A 27315-nucleotide genomic window follows, 5' to 3' on the forward strand; every position below is an offset into this window, starting at 1 on the left:
GCTCATAATATAAACCCTACCCCCAAAATAAGCCCCAGTTAAGTGAAACCTTGCCCTCCACCATTGTGCAGCAACCAGAAGAAGATGACATGACACTATTTGAATAAATGTAGATTGTTGTACATGAAAAAAAAATCCCTGAAAATAAGCCCTAGTGCTTTTTTTGGAGCTAAAATTAATATAAGATCCTGTCTTATTTTCGGGGAAACAAGGTATTTAGAAACTGAATGAAGTAATGATATTGAATAGAGGTGTGAAACAGAATTCATCTTTTTTGGAACTCAGAAGTGTCAATTTGTTGCAATCTTCACATTTGTCTTTTTAAACTATATGAACCAATAGCTAAATCCTGTTATTTAACACAGTAAATCACACAAGAGTAGACTCATTGGATCAATGGGGATTTGGTGAGCCAGCTCCTCCATAAGTTTCATTGGGTCACATGGGTGTACACTAACTGCAGCACACTTTAGCCCTAGCATGCAGCAGCTAGAGTAAGCCTATTTAAATCCATGGAAATTATGGAGTGGATGACTCACTAATCCCCATTGTTTCAATGGGCCTAGTCTAATGTTTACTATACTGTATCTAATTTACTATGATAAACAAAAGGACTTCGGCCAAGGAGTTTTCTTTTGATCCTGTGAGTTAGTAATGGGCTACTAATTCGTAACATGTTTATGAAATGTTAGAATATTTAGCTGTGTGGTCATGTAACCCAGAATCCTCCTTATTTCTTACAGGGAAATTCTTATTTCCCTTCAGATCCCACAGTGATCAGCCAGATGTTTACAGAAAGCCCTCCTCCTACGGTGGAATCTACATTTTTATTGCTCACCCTCACCAGTTGGTGCTCAGAGGTATACTGGACCTATCATCCTGACTACTAGCCTGTGATAGCCTTATTCTCACCCTGAATTCATGTAATGCATTAGGGGAACATTTGCCCCTCCAACTCCCATAAACCTTTACCATTGGCCATGCTGGCTGGTGCTTCTGGCATATAAATCCCAAAACATTTGGATGGCAAAAGATTCCCCAACCCCTTGCAAAGGCATCTGATGTGGTGGCCATCTCCACGTATTTTGGTAATAAACTATGCTGATGAATCATGGGCTCCATCACTATCTTGCAACTTGATGTCTCCTTGTTCTTCACTCTCCTGAATGTGCTCTACATTCCCCCATCCCCATATCTGCACCTGAAGGTTCTCAGATTCTTTGGTACAGATCTGGGGAGACATAGGAAGCTACAGGTTGGAGGTGGAATCCATTCTGCTAGTGGTTCCCATTCCAGTGGTGGCTGGACACCACTGAATGCAACAATACATGTTGTGTGAAATAATACTTCTTATACTCTTTATTTTAGTAAGAATATAATGACATCTGTGCCATTGTGAAAGCAAGAAAGAAAACCTTGAAAGGAGTCAAAGGTCTGCTCAGTAAATTAGTGCAAATTGTGCATTCAAAGGGAATCAGTGCTCAGTATGGACTATTCCTTTAAGTCACTCAAGAAGGTAACCTGAATGCTGTTCATTTTCAGCATCATGCAGCCAGTCTTTTTATCACAGTTCCAGTAATTTTTTTTAGAAAGTACCAAATGCTCCTTCCCCATTACTTCTGTTGCTAGCAGAATAAATGGCTGAAACCCTTTCTGGTACTTCTGCCTTCCCCCTGATTCTAGCTATATCAGTCCTGACAGTGATTTAAAAAAAAAAGGTTTCACTGCAACTATGAAAATCTTCCCTATGGGTAATTGACAAGATCAAGCAAAAACGAAACTAAATGAAAATAAGACAAAAATGTTGTGGCACCTGAAAAACTAACTGCTATGTTTCAATATGAACTTTCATTGGGATGAGTCCACTTTCCCAGACAAGATCAAGGACTGGGAAAATGCTCAATATTTTATAAGGAAGACCGTCACTGTATATGGAGCAAGAAATGCCGGATATTGCATAAGGTATAGAGACTAGGGATCATAATGCAAATTTGTGTTGACTACTCAGGTGTACCAGAGATTTTCAGAGAACCAGTTTACACTCACTGAAGCATGAAAATCTATGCAGCATGAAAAGCTATATGATCCATATGAGTTCCTAAAAGAAGTGGGGAGGGTGGTGTCACAACATTTGATTGTCCTGGTACATAAAATATCCTACAGAAAACAGGATTCAATTCAAGTGAAATAGGAGAGAAAACAAGTGGAAGAAACATCAATAATTTAAGATACGCATGTAACATATTACTGGCAGAAAATAGGATTGATTTGAAGCGACTCCTGATGAAGGTACACAAAGAAAGTATAAAAGCAGGGTTACAGCTGAATACTGTATTAGGAAGCCAAAATAATGTTTACAGAAGACATACATGACCTGAATACTGACAATGAAGATATTTAAAATAATAATAATAATAAAAACATCTATACCTTGGTTCAACTACTAATCAAAATAGAGGATGCAACCAAGAAAGCAGAAGAAGACTGTGAAGAGCAGATAGGAAGGAATGAGAAAAGATCCTAAAGTGCAAGGATGTGTTCCTGGAAACCAAGGCCAAGATAATCCTTACTAAGTTATTCCCAATGACTATGCAAGGATATGAAAGCTGAGAAATAACAGAAAGCTAATGGGAGGGAAATCAGTCCATTTGAAACATGGTGTTTATAGATATTATGGACCACCAGAAGGACAAGTAAGTGGGTTCTAGATCAAATGAAACACGAACTCTCAAAAGAGATTAAAATGACTACACTGAAGCTATCATAATTGGACATACTGTATTATGAAAAAGTGAAACTCAGTGGAAAAGATCGTAATGCTATGAAAAGTGGAAAGCAGCAGGAGATGAGGAAGACTGAGGTCGAGGTGGCATGACTTAATAAAGGAAGTCATGGCCTTTAGTTTAGGAGATCTGAGCCAGACTGTTAAAGATAGGACTTCTTGCAGGTCATTAACTATAAATTGGAAGCAACCTGGTGGCAAGAGATCTTTAAAAAAAACTAAGGTACAGGTTATTCCTCTGGCATGGTGAAGGCCAAGTCCCTTACATTCCAAAATTGAGTAACAGCTTGCAGTCTTTTCTTCCATATAGGCCACCAGTCCTTTCCTTAATGACATAAAACTGAAGGTGGCTGCCCTTTATCCTCTTGGAAAGCAGATCTATTAAATTACCAATGACAGCTCATGTGGGAAATGTCCTGCTGAGGAGTAATACCCAGAGTCTTGCAATTGTTTCACAAGCGACTGTACCAACGTGACAGGGAAAGAGATAATTCATTCCATTTATGGAATCTGTCAGGAGTCAGATACATAATGGGTCCTGATGAAACTTAGAGAAGATGAGGGAAAGCAGCAGTAAATGTTTTATTTCACCTTAATTCCAGTGCTGAGCCATTATTGGAAAATCTGACACATGCAGATCTAGGAGGACATTTCTTTGACCAATGAGTGTGTCCCATGTAATATGTGACCAGTCTGAGTTCTGGTTTCATAGGGAAAAAAATATACAAATGACACCACATTTGCAGCATGTATATTAGCTGTATCATGATATCCATAAAGCTCATACAGTGGAACCTCGACTTACGAACGTCCCTACCTATGAACATCTTGACTTACGAACTGCTCCATTTGCAAAATTTTGCTTTGACTTGCGAACGGGGCTTCGACCTACGAACGGAAAAAAGTGTTCTGTTTAAAAGGTGTTCTCCTGCCCTTTTTTAAAGCTAAAAGGTGCTTGGTTTTGTTTAAAAGGTGCTTGGGTTTAAAAGTGTTCTGTTTAGAAGGTGTTCCCTCCCCCCTCCTTCCTTTCCTGCCCTTTTTTCGACCTAAATTCATCTTAGGTCAAAAAAAGAAAAATTCTCCCCAAGTAGTAGAGTACGGATTAACCAACTTTGCCAGGTTAATTTGTGAATGGCGCCTCTAGATAAGAATGAAAAACAGCCAGAAAGGATTAAATGGTTTTCAATGCATTCCTATGGGAAATTTTACTTCGACTTACGAATGTTTCGAAGTACGAACACCGTTCCAATATGGATTAAGTTCGTAAGTCGAGGTTCCACTGTATAAATGATATGTTAAATAGACATTCTAGAAATGTCTTATTGTGCTGATTTAGCCCTATCAGCTCATGGTCCACTCTCAGAGTTTTCCATGGTGCTGAATCAAAGACTGCGATTCTGTGGTTAATGTTGTTTCAACAAAAATTGTGACAGGATGTGCTACAATGGTTTTGGGGCTCACAAGCAAGAGTGGCAACAAAAAGGGAGTTTTATGTCACCTTGTGGAATAGCTGATGTGGAAGACATGGATGCAAAATCCATTTCATGCATAGCTGTTGAGGCAGCTTTCATGAATTATGAGCTGTTTCGCTATTTTAGCATCTGTTAATAATGATGACATTGCTGAGATTTTGAGGATGAATAATTGTTTTGCACATTATAGGGGATATATGGATTCACATTCAAATACATCATAAGTGTGAGACAATACAAAACAGAGCAGAGGAGCAATCTTCTAAGTCTCCTCCTCCTTGCCTTTGCTTTGTCACTGTGATAATAAGAAGTAGCTCCACCAATGGGAGAATTTGGAAGTCGAAATAGGATCTAAGGTGTGCCATGCATTGCAAATGAGCCAGAAATAAAGAGGTAAGGCACAATCCATTGGAAATGAGCTAGGGCCACATGTATTCTTGACACACCTTCTAAGTGCCCTACATCTCTGGCTGGAGAAGTTTTAATTAGCACCCAAATCAATCTTACCCTGCTCAAGGTTCCAACAGCTCAAGCTAGCTATTCTCAGGAATGAGCAATCACCCTAACGGTACTTCCAGATGCTCACCTACTAATGTTCCTTCCTTTCTAAGCCTGCAAATCCCTGCCAAATGTGGCAAAAGTAATCTGGTTAAATGAGACTGTAGTATATCTGTGTATAGTAGGTAAAAACATACCAGGGCAAAGTGTGCTTAGACCAAACGCTCTCATTCAGCTTTCATTACGACAAACAGCTAACCATACAGAGATCTTCAACCTGAGTGGAAGGAGAGCAGGAGACCTGGGCCAATGGGTGCAGCTGCTTCAAGTAAACTACACCTTGCCACTCTAAAACAGATGTATATACACTGATATTATGTGCAAACCGAGATAGAGGTATAGACATGGATATCACAGCTGTCTGCTGAACAGAGCTTGGAAAGCTTATTTCTGGGAGCGCAACCCCCAGAATCCCTCCACTGACAAGGCCTGTGCAGTTGTGGTTCAGAAAAAGTAAGTTTCCCAAGTTCTACATAATACGTTGGCAGAAGTATCCCCATTGGGAGCTCATGATGCTGAGTGAGGGAATGTTCTTCAGTTTCCTGACCGAGCTCAAAAAACATGTAGTGTGAGACTCAGTCTGGAACAAAGAGCTTCGGGTCTGAAGGCATGTTTGCTGGAAAAGAATAGACATAGCTGCAGCTTAATGAATGCAGGCTGGTTATGCTACAACAAACTCTGATTAGCAAGTCTGAAATATAAATCCAGCCTGCTTGTAATTCCGTATGTATAACAAGTCATGATTTCAAGACACACATTAAATACAACACCAGTTGATTTATTTTTGTTTTCTTTCTTTCTTTTTCCTTGTACTGCTGCTTCTGCTACTTGTTCACTCACACCCAACACCATTGCCGATGGTTCAATGTCCGTCTAGTGAGTTTGTAACTAAAATATCAGGGTATGAAAATGAAGTTTTGGGGGATTACATCTCCCAGAATTCCCAACCACTGTGGCGACTTCTTATACGTAATAGGAGAAACCTGGAAGGCACCAGACTGGGTTTGGCTGTTCTACTTGTAAGTCAGACCTAATTCAAGACTGCAACAAAACCAGTTCATCCATCCCTAACACAAACATGTGTGTTCTTTGGAAAGAGAAGATGGCGATAAATATTCATATAGTGAATTTTATAATAAGTATGTTACACAGGATGTTGCTGAAATCTTTCCATCAACCACCCTGCAAAGTGGGACAATATTACTGTCATAGCAGCTGAGACACAGAGATAATGACTTGCACCAGATTACTCAGTGCAGTCACAATTCAGACAAGTGGTGCGATCTGTATCAATTATAAAATGCATAATAATTGATTCTAAACTGAAAAAAGATCCTGTTGTTTACAGATCCTATGCAAGATAAATGCTTCCACTTTCAGATGGGTTCAGACTAAATTATTACTTGTGGGTGAAGATATAGCTCTCTCTGATATGGTTTAATTTTGTATATTGGTGTGAATGGAATGACTAGGAGAAAATCCTTCTCTCTGCCTAATTGGGTGTCAGTGGCACTTACTAAGCAAGGAAATCCAGATTTGAATTACTCTAAGGGTGCTAAGGTTTCTGGTAAAAGGTCATTCACTCAAACAACACTTACATGCAGAGCTATCAGCTGCTTTCAGAAGTTCTATATTCACCCCCAATTTCACTCATTTAAAGAAAAAAGGATTTCTTATGGAAAAAGAAGCCTGAAATGTGGTTTGCAAAGATAAGGCAGAACGAGAATAATATAGCAAACAGGCCAGGAGGACAAAGAGACATGGGATTTCTATTTGGAGGGATGACTGGAACCTTCATTCCTTACACTTCATGGACCAGATCCTGGGTATATGTAACTCAGTGAATATTCATGCATTTGTATACATATTTATGTACAACTGTGGTCCTAAGAAGGCCTGTTGGATGCAAATAAAGCTAATGTTTCTAAGGCAAACTGGACAGCATCTCCTGCCGGTGATTTTAAGTTATTAAGCCTAGTCATACTCTGTATGGAATTAAGTGGTTACATGCCAATTAATTCACTTTTTAACAATAATCAAGGTATGATTAAACTTACTTAATGTTATTATAATGGAATAGAGGATAATATTTTTTGCTGTATACATGTAACTTCTTTAGAATGATAGAATATGAATTTCACATGGTTCAAGGCCTGGCTTATGCTGGGTCCTAGTGTGTTGTAGGTATTGAGTTGAAGATGAGATACATAGTCTGTTTTACACAGCAGGTGAGCAGCTTGAAGCATTCACAAAAATAGGGTAAAGAGGAAATAATTTTGTTACCACTGTGAAACTGGAAAATAAAAAGTGGTTTAATTATAATGGTAACTAATTACTTTGCTGCTTTGGATATATAACTGTAACTTATTACATTTAAAAGTAATTAATAACTCTAAGATTAGCTCTATTACTGTCAAAATTCACTATACTAGATTGGTCTTCTTTTCCAACTTGTTGGGGTGAACATGCAGTTCTAAAATTGAGCCCATATAAAGAAGGATAATTGTGCTACAGTGAGCTGAAACACTGGCCAGCACAACTGGTGTTGAAGGCTTCTGGGAGTTGTAGTCCAAAAACACCTGGGTTACTCAAAGTTTGGAACCACTGACCTAGAGGGTAATATGCTGGGGAGCTTATAGCTGTACAGTAGTTGTGTGCCATCAAGTCTGAAATATGGTAACTCTTTCCGGGGTTTTCTAGGAAGAACTGAAGTGGTTTATCATTCCCTTCTTCTGGTGGTACCCTGGGGCTGTGCAGCTTGCCCAAGGCTACAAAGGCTGGTTCATCTGGGGTATGGATCTGCCAGCTTTGGCTCTGCAGCTACATACTTGACTCACTGGGCTGTCATGAAGTAAGAAACAACTCCAATGAGCACAGTGGAATTTGCTTGCATAAGGATAAACGTAAACAGGATTTGTATAAGGTAATTGTCTTGTGCCACTAGGAAGAAGCTTCTGAGCAGTAGTATTTGTAAGGACCCCAATCCAGAGAGTGTCAAGTCTAGTCTGGAAATAATTCATGGGAAACAAACTTTCCAGATCTAGTAAAACATTAGGATTTGGTGTTTGCTGGATAAGCCAGGCACCTGCAAGGCTTCTTCCAATTCAATTGAGTAAAAAAAGCCTTTAATAAGACATATTCCTTTATTAACCCACCACATTATTACTGTGCCTATCTGGAACCATTTTAAAAAATTCATCTCATTCATTCTTGTCTTTTTGGGCAAAAAAATTAATAATGTATATTTTCCAACCTTTGTTGCTTTCTAATCTTTAGGTCAACCAGGGATACATTTTAAATGCATTAACACTTCACCTTTCTGAGGAAAGTTTCTCTCTCTTTCCCTTTGAATTTACAAGCTAAATACATGAAGGACATACCGTATTTATTTCCCTTGAAAATTCAAAAAAGCCGTTTTCTGTCATCTGTTGTTACTGACATTCAATGTAAAATATAGTTCCCAAATAAATTGAATACACATTGCTTACGTTCTTTTGGAACCTTGTGATACTCATGAAAGGAGGAAAAGGGCAGTTTAATATTTGGGTACATGTGCATTTATGTATGGTTTCAGATATTTGGTTTATATGATTATTCAGAAACAAGCAAATACCCTAAGAGTAATGTTTCACAAACTATGTGTCCCTTTATTTAAAAAGGAAAGAGAGAATAAAAGTAAACTCAATATAAGCTGCAGTCCTCTGTTTGCTTTATTCATACAGTTGGAAAACTGCATAAGATACAGCACTCAAATTATAAAGTGGTAGCTAAACTTGACCACTTTACCCTTTTGGAATGCAACCTTGTGGGGGGGAGGGGCAGAAAGGACCCACAGCTCAATGATGGAGCATATCATTCACATACAGAAGATCCCAGTTTCAAACTGCAACTTATCTATTTAAGAAGATTCCAGGTACCTGTAATGAGTTTGGAAACCTCCCTAACCTTTATATCCTGCAGGCCTGAAGCCAGTTGGAGTGGGTGAAATAGAACTAAATCAGCCTCCACCAGCCATGTGTCCAGTAGAGGGAATGAACTACATCCCCCATCACTATCAGCCAGCAGTGTTGTCTGAGGATGATGGGAGTTACGGACCATTGCATCCTGGAGAGCACCGGGCAGGTGGATGCTGTTAAAAGGACTAAAGGTCTGACTCAGAGTAAACATCATTCAGTGCTCCTCCAGACGTGACTTGGGGGAGGCGTTAAGAACTGGATGCTTGTCCATTTCATTAAGATTCCTCACTCTTTCCCTTATAATTTGAACACTGATTAGGTGGGAATTTGTTATGCAATTTGTCTGAGGAAGCCATAGTAGTTGTGCAGAGTTTATGAAAAGAGTTTAGATGGAGCTGAGAGCTGACTTCTACTTCTGTTTCCACCTTCTGTCTGATCCCAGAAGTCATTTATTCAAACATATTCAAATGAAGATGCCTCTTGGAAGAAGAAGAAAAAAAGATGACTCACCTTTGCAATGTTAACAAACATAATCTCATTTTCCCTCTTGGGAAAATTCAATAATTTGGAGTGTATAAATATGACAAATGCATGTATGGCCTACTAAAGAGGTCTAAACTGTTGCTTTGACTGCACTCCAGCAGAATTGAAGTGCCCAGAACTAATTTCCATTTTCCATTTACATGACATGGAAACACACTCTCTTTTTTTTTGGTTCTAATCATAAATAAAAGATTGCTACGTTCAAAACCCACTCTTTAGCAGATCTATTTTTTTCTGACAAGATGAAGGATGCTATCTATCAGCCCTGTGAAATGAATCGGGTTTGGAAGGTAGTTTGTCATATCCCAGAACTGAGGAGACCCAGATAAGATCTAGGAATAATTGCATCTCACAAGACAAAGTATAGATTAAATCTTTGAGTGGTCATTTGGAGTGTTCAAGTTAAATCAATGCAGACTTTTCAGGTAAAGATCAGAACAACCTAGTAATACTGAAGTGCTGTTAAAATAATATGTGTACTTAGACTTTTTGACAGATTTAGATTAATAAAAATAAAATAGTAAGAATAAGAACACATGTTATATTAAGGGAAGGTTCTAAATGGATTTTGGACTTTCCCACTGAACTGAAAAGGAGACCTTGTTGATCTAGAAGTCAAGGTCAAAGAAAGTCAATAGGGCTGCTTGGTTTGGGGGAAGGGGAAATATTTTTGATTCTCGAAGGCTTTCACGGCTGGGATCTGATGGTTGTTGTAGGTTTTTCAGGCTCTTTTGGATGTGTCCTGAACACGGCCAAACAGCCTGAAAAAAACACAACAACCATTATTTTTGATGGTTTATCTCTAGCACAAGCATGGGGAACCTTGGCTAATCAGATATTTTGTACTGCAACTCCCAGATGCCCTTGCCAGCATGGCCCATGGGAAGTGGATGTGGGCCTGTAATCCATAATATCTGGAGGGCCAAGTATTCCTCATCTATGATTTAGAAAATGCTTAGATCTGTGTTTAATTAGAGTCTTCTGCTGTGAATCTTACAGGTCAATATTAGCTCCCCTTACAATGCCCATCTGAATCTAGTTTCTTAAACATGCAGGTTAATTGCTCATAATGGGACACACATGACTATAATATGTGTGTGAAACTTGAGGAGTAACCCATGTACATCTATGTGGGAGTAAGCCTTATTGAACTTATTAAACTTATACTGAGTAAACATGGATGGACATGTGCTATTTGTTTCTTCTGTTTACAAATCTAGCAGGTTTACATCTGGCTAAGAATCCATACACGTACAGCACATGAGAAGAAACATTGATTCCAAGATTTAATATTCCAAAATCCAAAACTAAGCAACACTTTTATTAGGACCAAAGAAAAAGTATCCAGATCTGAATATCTGGCAAGATGTTACAAAACAAGCTGAGGAGGAACACAGACATGGGGAAAGGTGACTTGATGTTGAAGTCATGAACTCTTAATGGTCTAAGTCCGACATGGGGGAGATACAAATTTAAATTGATTAGGTCCTAGTAGGTGTCATGCAAGTTTTAAGTTACACCTGGGTGTGCTGGAACAAACTAACATAAAATGGTTAAATCTCAAAAATTTTGAGAAACATAAAATGCAGGTGTTGATTAAGATTTCTGTCCATCATATAGGTTTGTTGGTTATCACAATTTCAAAGAAGTCTGGATTAAACAAGTGTCTTTGAAAAATATGTTAGCCTAAATCTTATGCATTCTTTGTTGGGAGTAAACTGCATAAAACACTTATGAGACTGTATAATTTAGTCTAATTTTTCCTTATTCAAAAAGAATATTTTGGTATTTTCATTCCCTTGACTCCAGCAACTCTGGTGGTATTGGTTCATTCAACATTGGTTCAGTACAAACAAATTACCAAAAATATGGCTACTGCTTTTATCTTCTTTCATAAGCAAGTTGATGAACATGTTGAAAAACCGTGTGCCCCAACAAAGAGCATGGCCCTATATTGTCCAAGGGATCTCAGAAATACAAAGCTCTTGATTCAGAATATTTCAACATATTATGGTAGTCATTAGAACAGTTAATACCTTTATAATAGTGAGACCTGATCATCTGTATTTACCTGCTTCAGAATTTTATTCAGTCAATCCTGCACTGACCCAAAATTGTCATAACAATTTCTGTATAAATAATGAAGGATCTATCTTGGTTCTACAAATGTTGTTCCAGCTGCTACTCTCCCTTCCTTTAAAAAAAAAGTATGCACTATTACAACATATGGTCTTCAAGATATGCAGAATATTGGCACAATCCAGAATTATATGTTGTACCATCTTAATTTATAAGGCTAGTTTGAGTTGAATGATAAACCAGGGTGTAATTCAATGAAATAACAGCAGCTGCAGTATCAATACTAATAAAGAAAACATTTCAGACAAAGGGAACTAAAATACATGGGCTATGTAGATAAGAGAGTCCACTAAGCTTTTCCTAAGCAAAATTTGAATAATGTGTGCATGGGTATCTTCCTTTCTAATCAGGATTATTGTTTAACAGCAATTAGAAAATTGTGGAGTCTTATTACTTAGTGTGATAGATTTATTTTGGTAGTTTTATTTCCGATAAAGTGATACATAGTAGATACAAACTGAAACAGAGCCAGTGAAGAAATTGGAAACAATGTCCTGTTCTGAATTAAATTTTTATCTGGTGTTTTATCATATGGCCATAGGAAGTGCTTTCAAGTCTCTCTTATGCTACTAATGCATATGTAATATGTTATCTTATATTATGTGCCATTAAGTCAGAACTAACTTGTAGCAACCCTAATAAGGCTGTCAAGGTAAGTGAGATATTTAAGTAGTGTCTTTACTAGTTCCACCTCCCTCTCTATGTTATATAAAACTCTTTATCTGTATAAAGTTCTTTATTCTATATCATTAGTGTATGTAGTACTTTATGGTGTGGCATAAGAAAAAGGACAAGACTTTACCCCAAGAATGTTATAGTCTCAAACAATTGTAACATTCTGGGTCAACAATATTTTTATTTGTCTTCTATGAAGTTTCCATGGTTGAGCAAGATCTCCTGAGTCCTAATCAATTACACTAGCCACTACAACACACTGGGGATAGAAGACAAATAAAAATGATGTTGACCCAGAATGTTACAATTGTTTGGGACTATAACATCCTTGGAGTAAAGTATTGTCCTTTTTCTTCTGCCACACCATAAAGTACTACATACACTAATGATATAGAATAAAGAACTTTATACAGATAAGGAGTTTTATATAATGATGATATTTAAATATTTAAATAGAACAACTAAATTCAGAGAAGTTTTACAACACAGCCCTGCACCTGTTGATTTAGAAGTAAATTCAAATTCACTTGGGTTAATTAAGTGAGCATGGGATTGCAACTTTACTCAATGTGACCATTACAGAGACAGAACCCTAAGATGCCAAAAAAAGGGGGGGGAATTCCCTGTGAAAATGACCATAGCAATTTCCAGTGCATGAAGTGTAAGAGGAACAGGTTTGACTTTAGCACTCACCTATCAAATCATGGACAAGATCCTTGATGAGATGCCCAACAATGGCATAAGCAACTGCCACCACCACCAGTGCTGCCATAAGGAGGTAGAGCACTGCCTTGGGCAAAGGGATGGCATCGCGCGGAGGTGGTTTGTATTCCTTGTAAAGCTGGTCATTGTCCGAATAGGAATACTGGAAAAGGTGGTCCAGGCCAGTGGTAAAGTTACTGGAATTCATGGACTGGCTGTTTGGTAAGTAACTGTCTTGCTCAGGATCTTGCAGGACACTCACCATGGAGTTGGTGGTGGCTTCCACTTGCTGGACTAAACTGAGAGTCTTGTTAACACTGGGGAGAATCTGGGAGAGAAACGTGCTCCAATCTTTAATTGCACTGATATTGCAAATGAGCATAATGGCAATGAAGCGGGAAAGAAGAGATATTCTGCAAACCTGGGAGATTCAAAGATGTTGGATATCAATGTCCTTCTTCCTTCTTCAAACCACCTGTGCATGGAGAATCCATTTTAAACTGGAAAGAATACATCCAACGGTGACTTGCCATTCACATTTCCCCTGACGATGTAGGTTGATCCAGTGATACCACATCATTCTGGAAGAGTAAAAGATAGTACTAGCCAAATTCTTAAAAAAAGAACAGTTCCCAGAAAGGAGATAGTGTCCTTTCCACTTGTCATTGATGCTTTCCAGATAGCCTTTCCTGAAGCTTGATGAGAGAAGGTGAGGACAGAAAAGTTGTCTGTAGGCTTCAGTTGTCTGCCTGCAAAAGCCAGCTCCTTCTTTCTCTAGTTTCTGCCTTCAAGAAAATGAAAATGCAAACACAAACCAAGCTGTTAAACAGGCCAGGCTTCCCAACTGCTTGCTATTTCCTGAGCACCAGCGGCTTTCTGATTTCATTAACCAGCCCATTCACCAAATTACCATGTCTTTTGCCAGATGACTGTTTAACTCTAGGACCCAACCACAAGCGCCATAAGCACAGCTAAGCCTCTCTTGTTCAAACCCAAACCCAACTCCATTTTTGCTTTTTTGAGCATGCTATCCACAAGACAGCTTAGACCCCTCGAAGTGTGAGATGCTGTGTGGAAAGAAACCCTTCTGCTCACAGATACGAGAAATCTACAAGACTGAACATTTCTAGGCACCAACAGCCCAAAGTGAACGGCAAACCTCACTTAGTTAGGTCATCATCCCCACGAGCTGACATCGATTTCCTGATTAGACAGAAAACCCTTCTGGCAACTTCTTGCAAGACGGGGATCCTACATTTCGTCTCCTTCCCTCCCTCCCTCCCTCGTCCTTCATTTACAGGACAACACAGGATCTGAAATCAACAAACCTTTCGGCGCACTGAAGACAATGACGCCTGGTTCCCACACAGGAGACCTTCGCTTGGAGAAGGGAGGAAAGGACGACCGCAGCACGCACGGCTCTCTCCGCGTCCCGGCTGCCTGGATGGGGCACCCCTTCGCCTTCCAGACGGCCTCCCGAGCGTTCCAGCGGGCGGTGAGGTCTAGCGAGCGCCTGAACGCTGCCTGGCGAGTCTCTCCCGCCGCGCACTTGCTCTTTCGCGGCCGACTGCCGCTAGGCAGCATCGAGAGCGGAGGAGCTGACCGAGGTGCTGAAGGCTTTCCCGAGGAGAACCGAGTCGCCTAAGGAGCTTCCTTGATGCCGGCAGATTTAAACCTCGCCGGGTCTTCTTAAATCGGCGTTTGGTGTTTTTTTTTTTTTTTTTAAATTTAAATTAAAAATCAAAGGACATCCGATCAGCTTGCCACCCACCCACCTTCTCCGTCTTTGCTGTTCCCTCCCCTTTCTCTTAATCCCCCCGTAAACTCTTTCCATGCCGGGACAGAGGGCTATACATGCTAATAGGTTTGGACAGGGGCTCTTCTTACCTTGACGATCAGCTGGTGATGAGCCCAGGATCCTTTGGGACACAGACTGTTAAGACTTCTGAGCGTCTCTCCCTTTTCTAGAAGAGGGAAAGACCTCCCCCTTGGAAACAAATTATCATCTGACTTTCAGAGCCTCATCGATGAACCTTAAGCTTGGGGAGGAAAAATTCAGGCTGTTGGGCAGGAGACAAAAGGAAGAAAAACTCTATAATCCACTCCTGCATCTGAAGAAATGGATCAGAGTCCATAAAAGCTCATGTGAAACAAAGAATCAAATTGTTTTTCTTTAAGGAGGCACAAGACTTTTGCTATTATTTATTATTGTGTTATTCAAACCCTATATGTGTTTACTTAGGATCAAGTCGCATAGAACTCAGTAGGACCTAAAGATAAAAATGTTTGAGTTTGGACTACAACTGATACTGCTTTTCACTTCTAGAGTTGTTTTAATAATAGTCTGAGTATTTAACAAAGCGTTGTTAAAAATAATGATGTGGTGGAGCCAGGCCTTTCAGAATTAAAGTCCCAGGACTTTGGAGTATTAGGAACTATGGCATCACCTATCAACCTGCTCAGGTTTTCTCTGTTTCCTCTGAGTTTAGCTGCAGTCCTCCCAGTCACTGGAAGAGAAATAGATTTTCTGAGGACATTGTTGCAAGCTGTCCCTGTTGTAATGAAAAGTATTAGATGTTGGTTTGGCTTTGAAAGGGCAATTAAGAACCATTAACTATATAAAACACCTTCTCCATTTGTTGATATGAATTAATTTAGATCCTTGAATGTTTGGACTCCTCTTGTGGGAGATGGCTATGGGCACTATCCTCATGAGTGCCTGCACAACCATTATTGCCACTACACCATAGTTTACAACCACCTTATATGGTAGGTGAATATGATGATCACCTTAAACAGGGATGGGTGAGTCTAGTAAGGCTAAAACACAGAAAGCTAGCTATGAAGTTAAATGGCACAGCAAAATGTAGATTGTGGACTTCCACAAGCCACATTTGATTACCTTGCACCATTTGGGATCAATTAGGGGTATTTTCCTGTGAAGTGGTTGCTTCACAGGAATTTCTTTTCAGGATGGAAACTGTTGAGTGTTGTTGTTGTTGTTCGATGACTCTCCTTCCTTTGGCCAGACTTTGAATGGATTTGGTGGCTGGAGTTATTCAAATTCTATTGATTGTTTGTCTACCACAAACTTGAATAAATAAATGGGACAGGCACTCTCTGTTAATCCATTGCCCTTCACAGATCAGCTTGCATAATAAAACTCACCATGGATATCATCTTCAAGTACAGAATGAACACAGCATAAATATACATGTACAGAAAATAGCTAAGCATTACTTCATTTCATATGGATTCTGAGGAACCTATATGTATTGCACAAGGCAGGGCACAATAACAAAACAGAATCCCCAGTTATGTGGATTAAGGACAAAATCCCAAGTTAGAAAGCTTGAACCCTAGCTTTTTATTTATTTATTTATTTATTTATTTATTTATTTATTTATTTATTTATTTATTTATTTATTTATTTATTTATTTATTTATTTATTTATTTATTTATTTATTTATTTATTTATGTTTTGGATGCCCTACACTACATGAATATATGCAAATAAATCCACCCATTCAGCTATCCCAAGCATATTTAAATTTGATGCCCCTCTAATATCCTATTGCTTTAATGATATCTGCAAGCCTTGAGTAAGTTAGATGTCTTTTACACTGCAAATATTTCACATAAGTAGGTAGACCATTTTATTTCTCTGTACTTAACTAGCAACTGGATATGCCCAATGGCTCTCCTCAAAAACATGTTGTCTACTTTTCTGTAAGAGAACATGGAAGCCATTGAGGACATAGCTTGTGGAAGTTACTCTTTGGGCTACAACTTTCAGACTCCCCCAGCCACCAAAGTCACTAGCCATGCTGGGTGTCATAGTCTAAAATATTACATTTCCAAACTCTGATAGAAGAATCACTTTATATAATGCAGGTTTTCATCTAGTACCAACTCAACCAAAGCAGAAATATGATATATTATGATATATTACCTTATAATAAGGAAAGAATTAATTAGAATTTCTCCCCTTATATATATATAAGGGGAGAAATTCTAATTAATTCTTTCCTTATTATAAGGTAAAACAATACAACAATAAGAACAAGATAAAAAGATTATCAAAAAATGCACAGATTTAGAAAAAGTAGTTGGTTAGATTAATAAGGCCTTTTTATGAGATCTTATAACAGAAAACAAGAACTTGGCTGCAGACTCTGTAACTGTTTGGTTTTTACCTGCCAAGAAATATTCCAAATGGCCTTTTCTCATAGGACAGAGAAGTCTATTATGATCATCTCTGTGGAAGTTGCATTCAAATGAGACATAGGTCAAGGACTCAACTACGTCATCTCCACAAGCACACACTTCATAAATACTATCTTTTTATTCACAGCTAACTTTATTGTTTATTCAAGATGTCACAGGGTCTTTAAAAAAGAATAGGCCCAGAAGAGTAATTTCTCCACCAAAACCTCCAGAAATGCCTTTGTTGGAACCATGTTCTATAATTAGCTAGTAAAAGATGAATCATAACAAAAAACTAATCTTTATTTCTAAAGGTTAGCATTTTAGATGAAAATCAGAACAGATAACCCATAGAAGGAATGGTTAAAACCTATTAATTATTTTTAAGGAGAAAAATTCAAAGGAATAAGTTCCTGTGAAAAGTTTACAAAGAAATGATTATCTACATGCTTCATGTAGACAGGTTGTATCTCTCCAGACTGAGCACAGAGACATCAGCAAGCCATATAGCGGCTAGTAATAAGAGTACCAGAATCAATGGCGGGGATTCTGAGGGACTGCCATCAGCTGTCTAGTAAAGCCAGAATGTACGGGGCTAAAGTAATAGGATTATTGATTACTAGAGACAACATATGTCAATCCACCAGGCTATCCCATTCTGGACTGAGCCCCAATATTTTACAATTGTTACATAGATAAGAAATGGATTTTCCATAGAAATGATATGTTGTGGCCATATGTACAGTTACGATGCAAAGTATTTGGAGTGTGGCTTGGTCTTGAATGTACAATTAAGGCCCATTAGCTTTGTAAAGTCCTTCTTTCTAATGGGGTTGAACACTGCTGAACCTGCTGGATCAACATAGTTCAAACTTTTGGGATTCTTCCTGCATCTGCACTTCAAAATTTATCACTATGTCACTGACTGGCAGTTTCATAAGCACTAATTTTACACACACACTAAAAGTGACATAAGCCATGCTCTCCTACCATATGCAGAAAATATTGCAGAAAGTGCACAATCCATTTCACAAAAGTATGAGCTGGCAATTAGTTAGATCTTGTACAGTTTGAATGCTATTATTTCAAAAATTCTGGATGTTTTCAAATTCCTTGTGACAATGTGAGTTCACACCAAGATTGCTTCAATATTTCAATATTTACTCAGTACTGGTTATGTTGTATTGTGGTGCGCTCCTATACAAATATATTGAAAAGCAACTCCTATTGTGTTCTACAAGACAACACAAGCAACAGTATACAGCATACTATCCTACACACATACTGTATATTTGGGAGTAAGAATTGAAGTTAAGGTGGCTTACTTCAGGGTAGGCACATACAGGGCTCCATTACTGGTTATTGTTTATTGTTCAGCTTTAAGACTGGAGCTTGAAAAAGTCACTGGCCATGTTGGCTAGGGATATTGGGTGTTGTAATCCAAGGAAGCAACCTTTCCAAACTTTTCCAAGTAGTAGACCAGTTTTATTTACATCATGGAAAAGCAACAAAAGCAATTATTCCTGTTTGCATTTTTCTACATCTCCATTTCCTGTGCTAAGGGGAAAATCTTTATTCAACATGAGAATATTTTTCATCTCAGAAAGGGAAGAAAAAAGGTTTGTTTCAGGAAAACTTCCTTGGAATTACTTATAAGCATCACTTGCTTTTTCACTCCATTCAAGGAGAAGATTAACAAGATCACAGGTTCTGCTCTGGAAATGTTGTTAATGATTCTGATAAATTGCTTTAAATCAAAATCATCATCACAGCAATTCTCCTCAAATGCTTCTTGACAGAGTAGTTGATTATAGAGGAAGAACAATTTTCAGGATTACTTGCTTCTCTTGATGCAATTGGAGAAAATGGATTCAGAACTACACACACAAAGGATGAAGCAAATGATTGGGGGTAGAGAAGTTTGATTTTGGTCTGTGCAAGTAAAATATTAGTGACTTTAGAAAGTTCATAAATTAATCCCAGAGAGATTTCTTTCTACCGCAGGTCCATGAATATTAAAAATCTACTGTTACTGTCATCTTGTCCTATAGTTTTTTTCCATGATAGGCAAACATTCACTGGCATTAGTAGGGCACTTCTCAGTTCAACAACACTGGGGGTAGGGGTGCTGAACTCCTGTGTAGTTCAAAATTTGTGTACTTCTTATGCCCCCCAAGCATAAACAGTAGATTTACACACACACACAGAGAGAGAGAGAGAGAGAGAGAGAGAGAGAGAGGGAGGGAGAGGGAGAGGGAGAGGGAGAGGGAGAGGGAGAGAGAGAGAGAGAGAGAGAGAGAGAGAGAGAGAGAGAGAGAGAGAGAGAGAGAGAGAGAACAGTTCTCTCTATCAGGGTTCTCTTCCATAGTGTTGACAATCCTTTCCATACAGTACCATGTGTAATGAGCCTTAAAAGTCTTTATGACCCTTAACTAGAGGCTGAATTAGAGATGTTGATTTTGGGGGCAAGTAGACCACTTTGATGCTTTCTGTGTTGAACCCATGGGCTGGCCACAGGCACAGAATTTCTTGAATATTTATTTATTTATTCATTATTTATTTATAATTGAAAAAAAAGTTTTATAACCAAATCCATACTGTTCAGACCAGTGCAATTCAAGGGAGAAATGTATATAATAAATGGTTGACATCCTTTGCCTGAAAGACCTAATGGTTTAATACATGAAGATTCATTAGGCATAATGTTGACTCACAAATAAAGAAAAAGCCTTCTACAGATTTTTGGCATCAAGTTTAGCAGTGTAAAAATACCATATACTGTAAAATTTTCTCTGGGTGGTTTTCAATTTAGTTATGCAGGCTACGCATTACTCCAGATTGAGTGCAGGTCATGAGCAGATTCTGCACTGCAACACTGCAGTTTAATCACCATGCCATGATGCTATCAAGGCGGAGGAGTATATCTTAATTTTCTTAAAAGAGGAAGATGCAGAACTCAGATCTGCAAGGAAGTCCATATCCTGAATTCTCTATGATGATGAAAACACTTCCTTGTTCATTGGTGATGGGGAGGGGCGACTCCACAAAACATACACTGGCTCACCTTTCTCCTGCCCCCTTCCCCCATTATGTGGTATCACCACATGTCTCCCTCTTCAAGAAAGTCTATGATGGACAAGGAAGGGAGGCAATGGTCAAAACCAATGTCAATTCTACCTCTAAAAGATTTGCCCCTCCATAGTTGCACCACTGGTCACAAGAGTATACTTCAACATCTTCCTGGCTCTTCTGTACCGTCCAAATGAGGGAAGCCACAAAAAAAGAAATGGTCACCAGAATGTTTTTCTGCTTGGTAATATGTACTATTTCTTCATTTGTAATATTTATATTCCACCTTATATTATGAGATCTCAAGCTCAGTTTCTACTAAAATTTAAAATAAAAACAAAACAAGAATAATCTCTAAAAACCAAATAAATGAGAAGAAAAGCAACAATTTTGTGGAAAAGAATGAACAATCTCACTTCCTTGTATTGTGGGATCTAATAACCAATTTATCTATAACCAGAGGTGTATTTGCTTCACCCCACACTAATCAACCAGTAATATCTAAATTCTGTTGGAAGAGCAGATCTCTCGGTACACCACCAGAGTGATATTGCCTGGATCACGGGGACCACCTAGGCTGGCAGATTTATGTCCCGTAAAATCTACCCATTCTTCAAAAGTATTAGAAAAAGCTCTCAGGAGAGGTTACAGAACCAGTAAGTATAGTGATCTCAGGAGAAGCTCTCCCAGACTTCTGATTGAGTTAGGTGAGGCTGAAAATTAGATTGCTGTTTCTCTTTGACAGATCGGATATTATGCAGTCAATTGACAAATACAACCTTCTGCCTAACCTTTGTGAAGACGGTGGAGAAATTATGATCACTGTGTGCAATGGGGAGTACTCTTTGAAGCTCAGAAGAGTCAGGAAGTCTTTTCCAGAGGGGAGATGTCACTGCCCTTGCATATACATCTACAGATTGTGTCATACTAGGAAGATGCTAGCTTCAGCTGCCTGAAGTTTTAAGCAAGCACTGCCAGAGCTGCGAAAAGTTACTTTTAAGGATTACAATTTCCGGGATCCTCCAGCCAGCATGGCCATCATCTTTGGGGTCTCAGGGATGCTGGGAGCTGTAGTCCCCAAAAGTAGCTCTCACAGATATGAACAGAGCAATCAAGAGGCATATTAATAGGTAAATCCAAAAGAACAGAGGCATAAGAGGGAAATATGTTACTGAACAAATGGTGCGTTTGGATTGCCTGTACTTTAGCTGGCATTTGTGTATAGTCTATGCAAGTAACCTCAGCTGGATTATCCATTTATTTGTATCCTCATACTTCAGCAGGGACCCAGACATTATCTTTGGTTTGCTCTCACACACTTTGGTTTGCTCTTGCACTTAGTTTCTATTTGAGTCTCCTTTTACAACACTTTTTCTTGTCTGCTAACCAGCTTTTCAGGCTACAGAAGGGGATTTTCTTGCTTCAAAGGAGGAACTTGTAACAGAGTTGTAACAATGAATGATTAAAACGCCCCCCCCCCCCACCTCCTGTGATCCAAACTGTTTCCACACATCAGCTAAAATCCAGTAGGTAAATTGCAAGTAGAGGAGGTCCATTGAATCAGTGGGAATTTGGTGAATCACCTTCTCCATGAGTCATGCTGTGTCAATGAGCCTACTCTAGTTGCCACTCACTACTGGATTTCAGCCACAGAGACACAGCAGACAAATGGATGCAATTTGCATTTTAAAAAAAGATGTGTGATATAAATTGAAAGATGTGTCTTGGTGTCATAGCTACTCTTGACTACATTCAGATCAGAAACAGGCTTATTTTAATTTTTGGCTTCAGAGGCCGTTTGAGACCTCCGAAGCCAAAAAGGCAGGGAGACAGGGTGGGAAATTGGAATTTCCAGCCGTTTCCCCCTGCCTTTTTGCCTTTTGAAATGCTGGAACGGATTAATTCCATTCCCATGCATTTCAATGGGAAATGGTACTTCAACTTACGAACTTTTCGACGTACAAATGTCATTCCAAAATGGATTAAGTTCATAAGTCGAGGTACCACTGTATATCTTTAAGGACATTTTGCATTTTTTTTCTCTTTAGGTATATTATGGACCACATCTCCAATATGGAAAGATTGGTAATCCTCTAATACAAGAGGCTTCAAAAGCACCCTGTTCCTAAGATACTCAACACAATGGTATCATTTGTTAGCCTATGTGAGTAGCAAAAAAAGCTTCATGAGAGTAAGTGAGTGTTAGGAATGGTAAGTAGAACTTGTGGAGTGGGGGGGGAGGAGAAGGAGATATGTCCCTATAGCAGGTCCAGCTCAAGGTATTTAGCATCTGATGTACAGCAGCAAATGGCACCCCCATCCACCCATGTCCACCCATGCAGTATCCCAATGCTAGTCAAATTATTGTGACATATTTGTGAGAAAATCCCACAAATGAGTCCATAATAAACACATGAAGACTAGGCTCCTGTTGCCGAAATCTGTGCTTGTAAGAGCAATTCAACAATGATCTCCCATCTTCTCACAGGCGGCCCTTCATGCGACTGATTGCATGACACATTATCTGTGGTGTGTGTCTAGTTGTGAAAACAACAGGTCACTGGGGGGGGGAAGAGGAAGACAGCTGTGAAACTGCCTTTCTAATGTATATTTCCTTAAAGGATTCTGCTCTGCCTTGTCTCATGGTACAGCAAGTCCTGCCGGACAGCATATTGTGTACAACTCCAGTTTTATAATAACAAATCCCCGAATGTATCCCTATTTCTGATTATATAACAAGTATTCATCATCAAATACTTGTAATGTATTCAGAAATATGGATGCATTGTCTATGGCCTGCAAACTCTGAAGGTGGGTCTCATTCTCAGGTCTCTTTATTCTGCGCACTAAAAATCTCTGCCAAGAAGAATGTGAGGCACAGTCATCAGTGGCTCCCTTTCCAGTGTTATTTCAAGAGAGTGATTTTCCCACCAAAGGGAAAGAAAGCTCTCCCTTCAATAAAAGCAATTGTTTCTCGAGCTCACCTTTCTGGTGCCTGCCTGTTCTCAGTGCCATCTCTTCTGGCCCATCAGCTTCATCTGAAAAGGTTTCCTTTGCCTGTTATATTATACAATTGCAGGCTGGGAGGAGATAAGCTTCAAACCAGCCAAGGTGAAATTGGTATCAGAGGCCTTATTGTTGTCACTTTGATGTTAATTGTGGGAGACAGCAGCCCCAGGCAGGAAATGGGGAACAGAGGCATTGTCTGTGCACACAAAAGCTGTTGGCTCCATGGCAAACAACCAAGGGGGAGAGGGAGCACATGCAAGAGAGCTGGAGAGGGGGCTGGCAGACCTGCAAGTAGGATCACAGCCTTTTAATAAGTATATAGAGAGAGTGTGGTGTAATGGTTAGAATGCTAGCCTATAACTCTGCTGGTGGTGCCAGGCTTGCTTCTCAGAGGTGGAGAAGCAAGCCTGGCACATGCAGCTGCCTTGATTTTTTGGGGGGCTCTCACTTGTAATTTTTCTGCACTATCTGCAAGATATCAGTGCATGGCCTGAGGAAGTGGACTTGACCCAGGAAAGCTCGTCGATTGTTTGATTTGTTTAGTGCCTAATAAAGGTATCAACTGCTCTTGCATTTGTACTCTCCTTGGTTTCCCTGTTCTCTCTGGGTTTATGTCTCAGTCCTCACGATCACCATGTAGAAAAGTTTTCTCCAGAAATAATAGTACAGTATGTTATTGTATGTTGACCCTGCAGTAATTCAAAGCATTTGAGGGTCGTTTGGTCTTCAATGGGCCATTAAGAGCTATTAATCATACAAAAAGTCTATTTGTCATTTGTTGATATAGACAAATCTAGATGGTTGCATTTCTAGAATGTTTTTCAGAAAGTCTGGCTATAGGAGCTGCCTGCACTTCCAAATTTAGCACTAGAACACAGTATTGAACTCATAATTTCAAGAGTTTGGGGTATACACCAATTTGGGTTGTACCCCAGTTCAGGAGTTTGAAAACAGACAAGTCCACTCAGATCAATTTAAAGCCACCATATTTGGTATAGTGTGGATAAAAATCCACTGGTGGCAGCATGTAAAGGGAGAAAATAATACATCGTGTCCAAGGGTGGACCTGTGTTTGAGGGAAAACAAACAGGGGACACTGGGGGAATGCAACAGAGAGTTTGGGTAAAACCATTCAATGTGATTAGAAAGACAAAGTGTCTCCCACAGAGCCTCAAACTACCTCTTCTCAATTTCCTTTTCCCCCTCTTTGGTATTTTCCTTTTATGAAGCGTTTGAGGAGAGTGTTGTAGAGTTTCTGTGTCTTCAGGTGTTCAGCCCCAAATCCTGTGGAGTTCAACGGGTGATGGGAACACAGGAATGCAGTTAAATGTTCACCTCATTCAGCAGTCCTGCCAACTTTAATGTATTTTGCATTGTCTGCATAGACGCTGTAAATCTTTTCAGCTGAACAGCTTTTTGCACATGATGATCAACAGCCTTGATCAGAAAGGGCTGTCACTCATGGAAACACTGCACACATGTTCAGCTGAATGTGCTTATAGTGCTTCTGCAGACCTTTACACTGTAGGACTTCTGTGAGAGGTGGAGATGTGAGAGGGAGGTTTATCTGCCCATTGGCATTCCCACCACACTTTGTGTCCTACATGCTTTCATGCTGAATGCCTGAAGAGAATTTGCATCCCAATAAAGCCCAGCCTCTAATAAATCTTCAGGAGCATTCAGGTTCATGTTGAGTCTGCTCCTTACAGTGTCTGATCCAATTCAATTCCATTCAGGATTTGTCTGACTCCAAATACACGCCCATGAAGAATTTGTGCCTAAGCTTTCTTGTTTTCATTTTCTTCCCTTTCCCCTTTTGCTCATGTCTTTTCAGACTGCACATCAGTTGAGGAGAGACTGGCTTCTCTGTTTTATTGACATGAAAACTGGTCTTGGGATCTTTTAATCTGTAGAAAAAAAGTATAAATGCTGTGAATAAATAATATGTACTCATGTATCTGTTTTCCAAATTAAATGCCTTTGAAGCAAGGGTAAGCAGAAGGTAGACAGAAAGGTCTCTGAATGGGTTGTAAATAGATTGGTCAGCTTTCTGATTCTTTACAGTTTAACAATAACAGCAATATGATAATCCATCCCCCCTAATCTCTGAACAGGTGATCTGACCCTAAATGTACAGTATTTCTTTTGCAGCAGGCCCAAGTAGTGGATCCTAGGATTGCACTGCCATCCCTGCCAGCTAAAAAAGTACCACCTGCAAGTTTGAAATGTTCCTGTCCCCTGTTTAAATTAGAGGTGGGTAGATATTGCTTCCATATTAGGAGAAACATTTTAATTATAACAACAGAAAGAAACTCTTTCATATTGCACTTTGCAGGAAGGATAACATTTCCTCCTCAAACTGCTATTGTTTTATAATAATGGGCTATCCCCTACATGATAAGGTGAATTGCCTGGAGAAAGCTTACTCTGAGTTGTGGGGTTTTTTGGGCTCTTTGGCTGTGTTCTGAAGGTTGTTCTTCCTAACGTTTTGCCAGTCTCTGTGGCCGGCATCTTCAGAGGACAGCACTCTGTGCTTACTCTGAGTATTGACCATATGTGTAACAGGAGATTGTCAATATTTTTATTCTGCAATGTGCATCGTTTCTGGAAAATGGAAGAACTCTGTCCCCCATTTTCTTGAGTTCAAGCAGCATAAGTTTGAAGGCTAAGTTACTCAGTTCTTTCTACACTTCGTCACAGGACTCCCCCCCCCCAATTCTGTTGGCCGTCATTGTTGCCCCTTCACTTAATGTCCCGTAGTAGAGATCAATGGTTCAGCATTTGAAGAATTGAACTTCAGCTCCTAGAAGTCCCAGCTAACATGGCCAATGGGTGGGAATTCTGGGAAAATATGAGTATGATTGAGAAATGATTGTGTAGATTAAAAGCAAAAAATGACCAGCTGTCCCATGGCTTACTCGTTGTGGATGAGAAATCATATCCAGACTCTTACAACCACAGTACCTTGTGGTAGACCATTTCGTTCAAATGGATACAGGTTTAAATGAGGAATTCCTGTTGATTTCAGACTGGAATATTTGTCTCATTGCAGCAGTGTTGGAGGAAACATTAACAACAGGCTGTTATCTAGATTTCAAAATGTGTGCCTCATATGTTAATTTTTTATTTATGCCATCTGTGTAACTATTAGCCTTGGAACTATTCACCAAAATCATTAACCACTTTGAAGGTGGAAAATATTTGTTCTGCATACACAAGCACAGGCATGCACACGTGTGTGTTTGGAATGGATTGGAGAAACTATGGTGAAAATCATGCATTGGGGATGTCACACTCTGTCTGGATAAAGGAACAAAGCTTCCAGGTGAAAGTGGTTGTATACACTCTCATTCCTTCATTAAAAAAAAATGTCTTGATGAATGCCATACATTAGATCCCAATCAAGCTTCTATTCTCATGGGACTCAGCCTGTGTTAATGAGTGAAGTGGGATTTATTCAAGAGATCAAATAACTTCTAGAGAACCCACAGGCACTTTAGCTTCTCACCAGAATTAATAAATGAAGAGATGAAAAAGGAAAGAATTAGGTTTAAGTGTTTCTTTTAACTGAGTCAGTGGCAAAAGCAATTTGTAATCTCTCATGAGTAGTTCAGAATGTTATTTATTTAGTCCTTTATTTGGCAGTCAGTCAAAAGTACCTTTCCTGGCTTTTGCTTCAGTGTAATCCTTTTGCTATCACTCCTCACCTACACATGGCATCAGGATAGCTTGCTATCCTCTCCTTCCAGTCTTTCCTAGCCTGTTTCAAACTTAACACATGCTTGTGGGGACTCCTGTTGCCTATATCAGAGGCTGAATGTTTCTGAATCTCCATCTCTGAGCCTAGATGAAAGTTAATACCATGGCATCATGACAAGTTTAGTCTCTTTGTCTTCAGCTTCTTCTCTGTTAGCATAGGAATCCTTCAGTCTCGAAAGACTATGGTAACATGCTCTGAATTGAGGAGTGTCCCCTCAAGAGCATAAAGCCTGGGTAAAGTAATATGGAGGATAGGCTGTTACCCAAGCAGCAGATCCCCCCTCTCCACATTGCTGGTCCAATGGAAAGGCAAGAGCCAATACGACTGGTTCCGGCAACGTCGCAGGAGTTGGCAGAACGACAAGAACTGCCTTCGGGACTCCAGCTCTGGATTTTGCCTCTAGGTTAACTCCTGAAGCCTTTTCCATGAACGGATATAGCCAC

The 27315-nt window shown here is 39.4% G+C and overlaps 1 protein-coding gene across 1 annotated transcript in view; it reads right to left on the reverse strand.

Annotated features, from left to right (window-relative positions):
• SMIM44 (small integral membrane protein 44) overlaps window positions 1-14229 on the reverse strand; it is a 36142-nt gene extending 21913 nt beyond the window's left edge. Inside the window, exon 1 of the mRNA XM_072997583.2 lies at window positions 12819-14229. Within this exon, the coding sequence (XP_072853684.2) occupies window positions 12819-13209 (391 nt within the window). The 5' untranslated portion in view covers window positions 13210-14229. The remainder of the gene's footprint in view (window positions 1-12818) is intronic.
• Between the last annotated feature and the right edge of the window lie 13086 nt (window positions 14230-27315).

Source organism: Pogona vitticeps, chromosome 4, assembly GCF_051106095.1.
Source record: "Pogona vitticeps strain Pit_001003342236 chromosome 4, PviZW2.1, whole genome shotgun sequence".
In the NCBI taxonomy this organism is placed as follows: Eukaryota; Metazoa; Chordata; class Lepidosauria; order Squamata; family Agamidae; genus Pogona; species Pogona vitticeps.